The sequence below is a fragment of the Tachysurus fulvidraco genome, chromosome 21 (genome assembly GCF_022655615.1).
Source record: "Tachysurus fulvidraco isolate hzauxx_2018 chromosome 21, HZAU_PFXX_2.0, whole genome shotgun sequence".
In the NCBI taxonomy this organism is placed as follows: Eukaryota; Metazoa; Chordata; class Actinopteri; order Siluriformes; family Bagridae; genus Tachysurus; species Tachysurus fulvidraco.
Genome location: NC_062538.1, coordinates 18122134 through 18135122, shown reverse-complemented (window position 1 = coordinate 18135122; position 12989 = coordinate 18122134). Strand labels below are relative to the sequence as shown.

Below are 12989 nucleotides of genomic sequence, written 5' to 3'. Positions count from 1 at the left end.
GCAGCACTCCTTACTCATACCTCTCTCAAGTCAACTATTGCGGCTTTTACTCAATCATTAATCTCTTTGCTTCTAAATATCTTCACTACTATACATCCCAGGATGCCGATCTTCATTAGGATAGTTCGAAGTCGTATCTCCTCTCTGTCAGCTGGGCGTAATTTGGCATCCTGCGATGTCAGACGGTAATTTTTCTTCATCTGTGGCAACTGTTCTGTTTCAGCTTTCTGTGTCTTCAAAGACAGGCGATAATTTGCCGTCACTAAGTCACTACTGAAAATGAATAGAAAGTTATTAAATTCTATCTCATGGAAGCTTAGAAAGGATTTAATTAGAAATTAAGTTATTAGTGAATTTCACATGCTAGCTTTAGTATCTTTGGCCTCTGTATCAGCGTCATCGTTTTACTTTGAAAGGATATTTCTTTCATTATAGTTTATCGCTTGATTCGTTTTGTAGGATGAAAAATGATGATATTCTACCAAAAATGGAAAGAAGTTTCTCTAAAATCAAGTTTAAAATTTTGTAACTTTTATATTTTAATGTCAAATTTGAGTTTGAGGCCTTACTAACTTGCACTCACTAAGGGAACTGAGGAGGGTGGATCGAGGAGGGCTGTGACAGGGTTATATTGTTAACACAACAGGTTGGACTAAAATGCAGCCTGGATGTTATGAGGTGCTCGATGAGGATCTATTTCTTCAGTATATTATTCATCTTTCCTTTATAAGGTTTGAAGTTTTAAAGATTCTCCCTGTCATGCTGCCTGACAGCTGTTTGAGCTAGCTAGATATTTTAAGGGACAACTGGGAATGCTATAATAATAATAATAATAATAATAATAATAATAATAATAATAATAATAATAATAATAATGATAATAATAATAATAATAATAATAATAATAATAATAATAATAATAATTATTATTATTATTATTATTATTATTATTATTATTATTATTATTATTATTATTATTATTATTATTATTATTATTATTATTATTATTATTATTATCTATTCACATGCACACCCCCTTAATTTTCACTGTACTATGCATTCTGAGATGCTTTTCTGCTTACCACAGCTGTAAAGAGTAATTATATTCAAATAAACATTCCTCTCTCATCACCCACCCACTGAAGTTTTTTTATTTATTATTATTTGTTCGTTTCCCAGGACTTCGACACTTTCTGAAATACTCATACCAGCTCGTCTGTCACCACACATTTTTCCCCATTCTGATGTCTGATGCTACGTTCTGAAGCGTTTGATCTGTATGATTTTATGCATTGTGCTGCTGTCACATCATTGGCTGACAGGATATTGGCTTGAATGTGCACAGTTTTCAGCAGCATTTCATGTAAGAGTGTGTAAGGATCATAATCTATTTTATGGTCTAATTATTTGTTCTCTTGAGAGGTGTCATTTTAGCCATCATTTACCTTGTTTACATTGTGCACCGAAGCCAGGAATTTGATCTTAAATATGGTGGCCACCAGCAGAAAGATTGTGTAACAAAAACACTGATATCTTGCTACTGAATATGGAACTATTAGTATATTTTACATTAAACCGATTGCAGACTAAATTAATTTTTTTTTAAATCATCCCTTTCAATGTCCTTCTTGTATTTTGTTGTATTGTCTCTTATTGGTGCCTGTCTGATACTATAAGAAGTAAACGCAAATTTTTCAGGGAAAAAAATGGCTACAAACTGACCAACAATACCAGTGTGTGTGTAATCAGTATGCGAATACACTCTTCATAAATCATGGCAATGGTTCGGCACCTGACACACTTGTAACAGCAAAAACACTGTCTATCAGGTCAGTCTTGAAATTGGTCCAGCACCCGAATAACTTCTTGTCAGTTGTGCTCTTTAACAGTGATGGATTGCATAAAGACACATGCGCATAGCAACGAGTCGGCACTGTTAGTAATTGTACACTTTGTGTAGTGCAGAGCCCTTGAGTTTCTAATCCACATTGAGCTCTGGAAGACTGTTTCACTATAACATACCCTCGAGTGACCTCAGTGGTTACAGCTATACCCTTGATGAGAGGAGACATCTGATTTGTCCTTTCTCAGAGCAAATTTTGGGACACCTCAAACACACACACACACACACACACACACACACACACACACACACACACACACACACACACACACACACATACACGCACAACACAACACACACACACACACACACACACACACACACACACACACACACACACACACACACACGCTTTGTCTTAATAACCTTATGGGGACCTCCCAAATGTTTATAAACTGGTTTACAAGAACTTACAAAAAATGTCCTCACAAGGTGAAAAATGTCAAATATTTATATCCAAAGCGGAACATTCCTCAACAGCATATACAAACACATCCACATCCACATACATTCTCTCTCTCTCTCTCTCTCTCTCTCTCTCTCTCTCTCTCTCTCTCTCTCTCTCTTTAGAGCTACAATAACAGTAATGTAAATTGTACGTCCTCACAAGGATTATAAAACAAAGGGTATAAAGGTGGCACAGTTTTTTGAGGACTTTGTGAGTGACCTTGTTGGGACATTTGGCTGAGCTCCATGTGGAAAATAGCTTTTGTAGCTGTAACTGAAGCTTCTTTTATTTTTTATTAAAAAAAAAAAAAAAGATATAATGAAAACACAAAACAGTATTCATCTTGGGGACCAGGCAAATGTCCCCGCAACATCAACACTGTCAAATATACCAGATAATAAACCATATATATATATACTGTATATATATATATATATATATATATATATATATATATATATATATATATATATATATATATATATATATATATACACGCGCACTCACAACCCCCACCACCCCGCGCGCGCGCACGCACACACACACACACACACACACACACACACACACACACACTCTCACACACACACGCGCGCGCGCGCGTGGTGTATCTGATCCCTCACAGCGCGAGCCACTCACTCTTTTTTGCCGCGCGGCAGAAGAAAGAGCTCGAGCGCAGCTGCTCAGTTTTAAACGGGATTCCTTCTCGTGCTTCTTCACTGACGATCGCTCGCATTTACTAACCGGAAAAGTATCTTATAGAGAAGGACAGCACTGAGAATCCCTCATGCGTATCTGGAGAGACTTCCAGCGCACTCCAGAATGACCAGGACATACATAGCATCAGATACATTTCCCCCTTATCGGATATGAATTGTTTTGTGTTCTGTCTCCCATCAGCTCTGCGTGATGCGCGCTTCACGTGTTATGTGTGCTTCACGTGTTACGTGCGCTTCACGTGTCCTCGCGCCACAGTGAGGTAGTTCAGCCCAGTCAGCACGAGCTCGTAATGCACATATAATCCGGCGTGTATGCCACGGCTCTGGGTGTGCATGTGAACTGGTCTGGGTGGATATGTGTTCTCTTAATTCATTTTCCAAGTGGAGTGTTTGGATTGTGCCTGATCTCGTGATGCTCCTCGTGCCTATCCTCTGGTTGGCGTCGCACGCTCGCGCTGCTCCATCTCTCACAACCGAACAGATGGATATGGGGGTGGTAAGGGCTTTTATTTATTTATTTATTTATTTATTTATCATTATATTTTAATTGACTATTTGATTTCTCAAGCAGGAATCAGAGAAAAAAAAACCTGTTGGAAAGGTTGCCAGATCTCTTTTTTTTTATCACACTTAAAAATGATTTAAAATTGACGCTTGTCATATGTATGTATATGTTTTTTTTTTTTATCGAATTATAAAACATGTTTTTTTCGAAGTTACACTTCGTGCTAGATTTAGGCAGTAAACTTGACCCAATCTGGCAACCCGTCCCCCTTAAACGGCTTGGTGTCTAATTCGATCATTTATTCACATCCACTTATTTCCTGCATCGACTTCTTGCATGCTCCCTGAAGACCACACTAGTTTGCAAACACAGCCACATAAACCTCCAAACGCATTTCAATCACTTTCAGCTTCTAAAATACATCTTTAATGGACCTGATTTTTTTTGTTTTACATTTCATAGGCTTCTATGTGCTGGAAAATAAATCAGCTTATAATGCCTTGTTATAAAGGTTGTTTTTGTACTGTTTGTTTAGACAGACACAAATCAGATTACAACAACCTGAATAATGGTGGTAATATTGTGTCCCCAGTTTCTTCTATTTATCTGAGCACGTGCAACTTTTGTGCATCTCCAGGCACAAGTATTGCATAATATATATATTTATATATATATATATATATATATATATATATATATATATATATATATATATATATATATATCAATCATCACACATGTTTGTTCTTTGTAAGATTTCCCGGTTTTTATTTCTTTCTCTATTTTTCCAAGGAGTCACCAAGGTTTCAGTGGGATTTTATGTCTCACCAATCATACCACAATCAATGCAATCTCTGGTTTGTGTTTTCTTTGCATAAACTGCACTGAGGTCTCAATACAAAAACAATTCCTACAGTACATTTTGGGTTTTTAAAAGCGAGTGAGAGAAAAAGTTTGACTAAGCGTCTAATTACAGCTTTCAACCAGGTTAAAAAAAAAATGCAAGTGAATGAAAATCCCAGAGATGATTAAAAACCCTTAAGCATTTGTGAATCACTAAATATGAAGCCGTTTTTCTTGTATTTTGAATGCTTGATATCTAGCAGTCAAGCTGTTTAATTTAGTATGTCAGCAAACACAGAGAAACTGCATCCCTAATTAGTTCAGTTCATTGTTTAAAAAGACTCAACTCGTGATCATCTTGTGATCCTCAGTAACAGGAAGAGTTATTAATTTCATATCAAAGCAGAAAGTCATTTCAACTCATGTCGTAGTAGGCTATGTTTGAGTTTTGAATACGTTCCATTCTTTTCGGTGCGCACTTCCTTTTGCAAAGTGTTCAGTGTGTATTCGTCAAGATGGCACATGGTGGTCATTCTCTCTTCATAACAGTGAGACACACCTATAAGTGAAATATTAGTACTATATAAGTAAGAAGTAGGCTGTTGTACTGGATTGATTGTGGAGCATGGTACCTACAGTATATCTATCTATAGGTGCTTCCTAGGTGAAGAACACCTGGACTAATGAGCACCACCACAAATAGTCTGACCTCTTTCGAGCCCTAAGGTACTTTTAGAAAAGTACATCTTTGGATTTGTGCCTGCAATGCAGCTATTGTGATTCTAACCACAGACTCTGCACCAGTTATCATAATCTCATTTACCAGAGCCTGTCAAAGCCCTCACCATTCTCACTCAGCACCCACAGGATCAGCTTGCTTTCCTGAGGACTCCTTGAGGCAGCAAGACTTTTGACACATTGATTAAGTCCATTAGAAGGATTTTGCATGGTTGCACCTGGTGGTTGCAGGAGCTCATAAGGGCAAGAGGCTATTAATTGAGGGACAGATGGTTTGTTATCTGTTTTCCACACTGATTAGTGTTAAGTAGGGGGAATGGAAGCACATGGTGCACTGATTGGGCTTTTAAAGCTGATCACCTGGTCGCAAGTGGGTAGGATAAGCAGTGAGTAATGATTATCTCCATCTTATCTCCAGGTTGTCTCTATGTTGTTTTTTTTTTTTTTTTGCTATCTGTGTGAGCAAATTTAAGAACACCGACAGTAAAAACTACTGTGTTTTCTTTAGGGTGTGCAGCAGTATGTTCCCCAGCAGTATGTTAGGGTGTGCAGCAGTATCATGTTCCCCAGGGAAAAAAAGTACCCGGATTAACATTGTTCTAACATTGACTGTTCGAGCCAGTTTAGATTGGCTGTGATTATATTACTGACGAAAAGGGCATGTTCAATTTTGTCAACAACCACCAGATGTAAAATCCACACTGTAATGATTTTAATTTCAAAATGTTGTTTGCAAAGAATTGGCAAACTCAGAGCTCACAGCCCTACTGTCCCTGGATTTGTGCCTCTACAGTATATGAATAAATGAATGAACTTGGGGAATAGAAGCCTTTATTATCATCACACATACATTACAACACAGTGGAATTCTTTTTTTTTTTTTTTTTTTTTTTTTTTGCATATCCCAACTGAGGATCTTAGCATATCCCAGCTTATTATAAATCCGGGGTCGGAGCACAGACACCCATGGGGTGGTGGCACCCCTGGAGCAGGTGGGGCTAAGGGCCTTGCTCAAGGGAAGAAAGTGGATAGCAGTTTGGAGGCTTGAACCCTGACCTTCTGATCAGTAACCCAGCGCCTTGTCCACAGAGCTACCACATTCCCACGCCGCTGTAACTGTCAGCGTCTGTTTGTCACGTGTCCATCTTGTCTTCCCATGGATTTCTTCAGGTTCTCCAATTTCCTTCTACCCCTAAAATCATCCTAATGTGCTAAATTGCCCCGAGGTGTGACTGCATATGTGCATGTTTCCCTGTGGTGTCCCAATTATGGTGTTTCCTATACTTAAAAACCATTGGCCCTAAAAGAATAAAGCACTTTACTAACAATCAATGAATATCACAGTGCAGTTTTTTTAGTGTATGTGCTGTTGACTGATATGACACAGATCTTGCATTAGATAAAGGACACATGTCAATCATGCCAATGAACTTGCAGAGAAAACAGTTGGACAGTTAATAAGACAGTTGGACAAATCAGTATTCTGGATGCTTGGGACAAGCAGAATTTATAGCCCAGCTATATTGTTGCTTTTGTGTTTGTTCTCCAGCAGATAAGTTGGTTGAACAACCAGGAGCTGAGTATTTATTTCATTTGACTCAACAGTATATCTTAGGTAAACTAGATGGACTTATCAGTTTATACCGACGAACGATCTCACTTTAAAAAAAATAAGACACTAACCAAAATATTTTATGTACGATACATAGAGCAAACACTACAGCTTAATAGTCAAACTATTGGTTGAGTTTTATCAATGGCATAAACAGTCGAGTCACATTAAGATCTTATATAGAACTGGATATTAATGATATATTGGTTTATTTTCCTTATGTTACATTTACATATACGGTCGCTCAGTGACAAAGCGACTGCCGACTTCAGTAGTACGGTAGTACAGCGTCGGGAGACTTGCAGCGATAAAATCACTGCGTGTGTGAAAATGAGGCATTAGTCTGTATAACGCACCCCTTTGGGATGAACAGGAGTGCCGACTGTGCACCAGGCTTTCTTATTTCACATCAGTACCTGACCTCACTAATGCCTTTGTGGCTAAATGGGTACAAATCCACAGCGATTTGTAGCAGAAATCCCCATAGCCACACTGCAAAATCTAGTGGGAAGAAGTGGAGAAGTGGAGCTTATTATAATTTCAAAAGGGAACTCAATCTAGAAAGTGATGTTCAAAAAGCACATGTGGGTCAGGCGTCTACAAACTTTTGTCCGTGTACTGTAGTGCATCAAGCTTACTATTGGGTAAGTGATATTCTAGAAAAATGGGAAAGCTGCCTTTTATTCCTTGCAGGTCCCTTTTCTGATTTTCTGTGGTTTTGCTGGTACAAGCATGGCTGCGGAATCATCTCCAAACATTAATAAATTATATCTGTTTAAGGAAGATGCTGGAACTTGGGAGGCCACTGCACACTTAGTAATTCTGCAATCTTGGTAATATGTAAGCTTATAAAAAAAAAATAATAATTATATATTAAAAATTATATAGAATTTTTTTTAGAAAGATATATAGAAAGTGATAGAAAGTGACATATCATTTTTTTAGAAAGTGATATATATATATATTTTTTAAATAATTAATAAAATACAAAAATAAATAAATACAAAACTGCAAAATACAAAATTATTAATTTTGTATTTTTTTATTTATGTTTATTTATCTATCTATCTATCTATCTATCTATCTATCTATCTATCTATCTATCTATCTATCTATCTATCTATCTATCTATCTATCTATTTATTATTTATTGCTTTAAATGAAGTCACATTGTTTCTTTGAACAACAAAAGTTTAAGTTAAATTGTATGCTTCATTGTGAATTGAATAGGTCAGTCAGAATTGTGAGGTAATGAAAAATATTTGGAAATCTTTCGGACTCTTGGCATGGCATAATGATCCCATGCTTCACGTGCCACTTTCTGAATCAAGCTTTACTGTAATTTCTTTAATGAGACCACCATCTGGTCTCATCAGCAGCAGGGCAGTTCAGAGCAAACCTTATCTTCCCAAAGAGGTTTTAGAATCTCACACTCTGCCAGATACACACACACTCACACGTGTATTGCAGCATGTTCTGAATATTAGCCTGTCATTCTCATGCCAGACGCTGACATATGCCTGTGTTTTTTGATGTACGACTCCCATGCTGTTCATATGAATGTTTTTTTTCACATGCCTTCACCCGATTTCTTTTCTAATTACTCTGAGAGGCTGTAGAATGAGGAAAGGGGGAGAGATGATTGATCGCTAACAGGAAGTGGGTAATATTTAGCCTTAGTGCTGAGGAAAGTAATCAAAGGAAAAGGAAAAGCGAACGAACGGAACGCAGAACAGAGGCAAAAGGGCTACACCATTTAGACAAGTAACAAAGATGAAATCAATAAGCCTCCTTTTCAGCCCAGGATAGACCTGTCTCTTAGGGTTAATGCACAGACCATCAAGAGTTTTTTTTGTCCTATTAGATGTGTCAAAAGAAATATCTCTGACAAAAGGAAAAAGATTTAAGAATGTGGCTTGATAGGGTTAATCATCCTCATTTTCTTTGTCCTCCGGGCAAATTGCAGACACTGAATCTTGTCCTACTTTGAGGATTTCGGTGACCTCTTGCACACAGGCAAACATCTTGGGTGTTCAGATTGAGGACGAGTACATTATTTCCAGAACACGGTCTGCAGGGACGTGGCTGTAGAGAGGGAGAGAATAATTTACGCACAGATAGAAAGATGTGCAGTAAACAGAACAGAGCACAGCCGTACCTCCTGGAAGATGGCGAGAAGGTGGGTAATGAGCACATCATTCTACCAACTTCCCACGCTTTCCTAACCCTTACGGAGCCAAAGTAGGCCTTATTCACGATGCTCTGTGTGGCAGAAGAGCGCAAAAGCTGTGAGATGTATACAAACTTTTCACAGTGTTACAAAAAGATAGACATTATCTATGTATTTCAGAGTCACAATCTGTGGTTGTCAAGGACAACATCAGCAGGTTCCACTAATAGTAATAATATCACACCTATTAGACATGGCTAAAAATGTGCCTACCTTTGAATCAAATAGATTTTTTTTTTGTTTTTCTGATCCGTCTAGTAAGGACCGATAGATCCGTTGCATAGATTCTGAAGTGAAAGAAATGGAATTTGCGCCTCTTTTGTTGTGTCCTCGCTCAGCATCGAATTTCTTTGTCTTTTCAAACTCCACAGCGGTCCTTAACGGCTCATATGAAAGTCAGACACTCAGGGCTTTTCACGAGTGGTTCTATTTTTCCAGCGCCTACTAGAGGCAATATATTCATAGAAAATATTCAAAAACCCATAAACGGATAGGTTTTTTTTTCCCCACACAAATGTTTCTATCTTCAAAGTGATATCACACCAATTTCTGCTCTCAAGTACTTCACAAGCATCTAAAAAACTGAAGGAGTTATCGTCAACCAGCGAAGCCAACAGAGTCAACCAGCATCCGTCAACCGAGTCTTGACTCATTTTATCAGGCTTGCGGTGAGAAAACAATTCGTTTGTTCATACCAATTGAAAACGTCCAATAAGTCGATTTATTTTCCACCGGTGGAACAAACACCCGTGAACTAGTAAAAAAAGGGTTAAAGCCTGCCATTCATAAACCATGCATCACATGGCGAAAGAACATTGATGCCCCTTTTCCACCGAGGCAGTTTGAGTGCTGGTTCAGAGCCAGAGCCTAATATAGAACCAGTTCTTTCTGTTTCGACCGCCAAAGCACCGGGAAACCAGGAACCAGGAAAAGTGGTCAGGAGCTGTGGGCGGGGCTACTGTTAGCGCATTTGATAATGTACCTTAAGTTTACTAATGTTTAATACATTTTTACTTTACCGCAATATGATACATTATCAGCACACATGATAGTAGGTAGCTACATGCTAAGGCTAAAAATTTTTTCTGTGTTAACGATAAAATAACATTATGTACTTTATCGATTACAACCTCCGTTTATACAGATTACACGGAGCCGCATGTACACGTTTTATTCGCTGCGTTTGGATGCCAATGTAGGTTCGCAAAGCCATGAACATTAACAGTAAAGCAACATCCGCCATTGTTGTTGTGTTTGTGTTTGCCGCTGCTGCGCTAACGTTGCTGGCACACGTGACACGTAAACAGTGACGTCACACTCGGCGCTGTGATGGTTCTCTAGCCGGTGGAAAGGTAAACCGGTTCTTAGAACTTTGAACCAGCACTAGCGCTAGCTCTGAACCAGCACCCGGTTCTTTCCGGTGGAAAAGAGGCATGAGAGAGATTTTAATACAAAAAAGTAGCTCAAGTGCTCAGGATACACATATCTCTTAAGTTCAGGTTTGTTCTTTGAATGGGATTCCCATCCATAGAAAATATAAATCACAGAAATCAATACGCATTGGTTCAGTGGCAAGTAATAAATAATAGGTATTTTTAAGAACTGTTTCTAACATTTTATCTTTTTTTTTTTTGTGTCCTTCAGTCAAAATATCTAGAACACTGTATATGGTACTCCTACTACTAATACTACTACTACTATATTCCGCCTCTGGGTCTTTTTGCATTTTATATTTCTCTCAGAAATGCTTCATAACATGTATAATACATAGCTCAGAAGGTTTGTTTACTGAATTTGACTCGGATCTAGTATTAGATGACATACCTCTATGTTTTGCTAGAGAGTCTGTTACCTTTAACGACTAGACGAAACCAATCGCCGGAAACTTTAAGGACGAGACGGTTTGACTGACATCAGCAAACGTATGGAAATGGATGAGTATAATGTTTAGTTGCAAAGCTTATTACTTTAAAAAAACTGTATAATATCTTTTAGAGATTGGAGCTAGTTTTCAATTCCAGTGACAATATGTTGTTTCTAAAAGCCCAGTGAATTACAGAAGTGAGCAACGCCAAAGTTCAAAGCTTCTTGACAATGGAGCCCATTCTTTGACTTTCGGGTCAAATCGTATTCTGAGCTCAATTGTTTAAAAAAGCTTAGTCATGTTTTGGTCAGAACTTTGTTTGTCCCTGCATTGAAGAGGGAGCACATTTCTATTCAAAGAGGCTGAACTCTACACGTATGAAAGGGATTTTAATCCTATAGTCCCTTGCACAGGATCCCATACATTCATACAGTATATACATAAAACATATGTTTTTATAAGCATCTGCACAGCAAGGCTGTAATTTTGAGCTAGCTGTATATATCTCACCAGCCCAAGGTTGGGATTTTGCTAGAAACCCCAACACACCAAACTAAGAAGCGTTCCTTAATAAGCTAAATATATGAATGGAAGAAATGGCAGAACATCAGATAACTCACAGCAGTAATGGATCAATTTGTGTGGTCTACAGAAAGCATGACCTCTTCCCCACATTGAAGCTGCACGCAATGTGGCTGGTTTAGACTCAGAAGCTTGAGGAGGCTTTACATCCAAAGCTTTTCCACTTTCCATTTGCCAAAAGGAAAAACCTCAAATCTGGTCCATGTGCAACCCTGCCTTGTCTTAACCCTTCATCTTTGTTCAGTTTGAGATCCAAGGCTCCATAGCACTCCTGTCCAAAAATCCATACAGAGCTTGTAATTACTGTGGTTTTGCTGTTGGACTGGATTGTAGCTCAAAATAACCCATGAGGCAGCTATAAAACAGCATGAAGTAAACCCAGAAAGCAACAACGCTCTGCTTTCAGAATTGTTTAAGCAGTTACAGAAATGTTTCGAGCAGATAGCACGTCTCACGATGGCTGTCACTCTTATTCATATTGCCTGAGCCAAACGATCAAAAAAATAAAAAAGCACCATACCGCATTTCGGCAACAGGCGTCGTCGAATTCTCGGAAGTGCTCGTCTGCTCCCGAAGTCCGTCTCACATTTGCATTTGTCAGTTCCTAACATGATGACAGAGACAAAAGAAAAACGCTTACCCGGCAAGCAGGTTGTGCCAAGGAATCCATTTTGACCAAGCATACTGTAGCTTCTAAATGTGTAATGAAGAATTAATTTCATGCCTTTTGCATAATGCTAAATTGACGAGGCTGTTTCTCTTTGTGGTCATGGTGACAGACGTGTGAGCGATAGATTGAGCCAATGTTATGCTCCCAGGCATGATTATTAGATTCAATCAGTCAGTCATGTCATTCGTTTTGATTAAAAGTGCTTGGATGCACATCAACCGCATTACAACAAACCAGCATAATTCGGAAATCTGGGTTGTTGTTTTTTTTTATCACAAATTTTGACTTCTAACCATTTTATACTATAGAAAGGGTCACATGAATGCAATACTAGATAACACATACTGTACAGTGGTGTGAAAAAGTGTTGGCCCCCTTCCTGATTTATTTATTTTTTTTGTCACAATTTATTTTTCAGATTATCAAACAAATTTAAATATTCGTTAAAGATAACACAAGTGAACACAACATGCAGTTTTTAAAAGAAGGTTTTTATTATTAAGGATAAATAAAATCCAAACCTAAATGGCCCTGTGTGGGAAAAAGTGCTTACCCCTAAACCTAATAACTGCTTGGGCCACCCTTGGCAGCAAGAACTGCAATCAGGCGTTTGCGATAACTTGCAATGAGTCAGTTACAGCACTGTGGAGGAATTACGGTCCACTCAACTTTGCAGAATTGTTGTAATTCAGCCACATTGGATGATGTGCATTTTCAGCATGAACCGCCCTTTTTACGGTCATGCCACAGCATCTCAATAGGATTCAGGTCAGGACTTTGACTAGGCCACTCCAAAGTCTTCATTTTGTTCAGAGGTGGATTTGCTGGTGTGTTTTGGATCATTGTCCTGCTGCAGAACCCAAGTCCGCTTCAGC

The 12989-nt window shown here is 38.3% G+C and overlaps 1 protein-coding gene across 1 annotated transcript in view; it reads left to right on the top strand.

Moving 5' to 3' along the window:
• The first annotated feature begins 2947 nt into the window (after positions 1-2947).
• mmp17a (matrix metallopeptidase 17a) overlaps positions 2948-12989 on the top strand; it is an 89833-nt gene continuing 79791 nt past the window's right edge. The window contains exon 1 of the mRNA XM_027176171.2: positions 2948-3566. Within this exon, the coding sequence (XP_027031972.2) occupies positions 3426-3566 (141 nt within the window). The 5' untranslated portion in view covers positions 2948-3425. The remainder of the gene's footprint in view (positions 3567-12989) is intronic.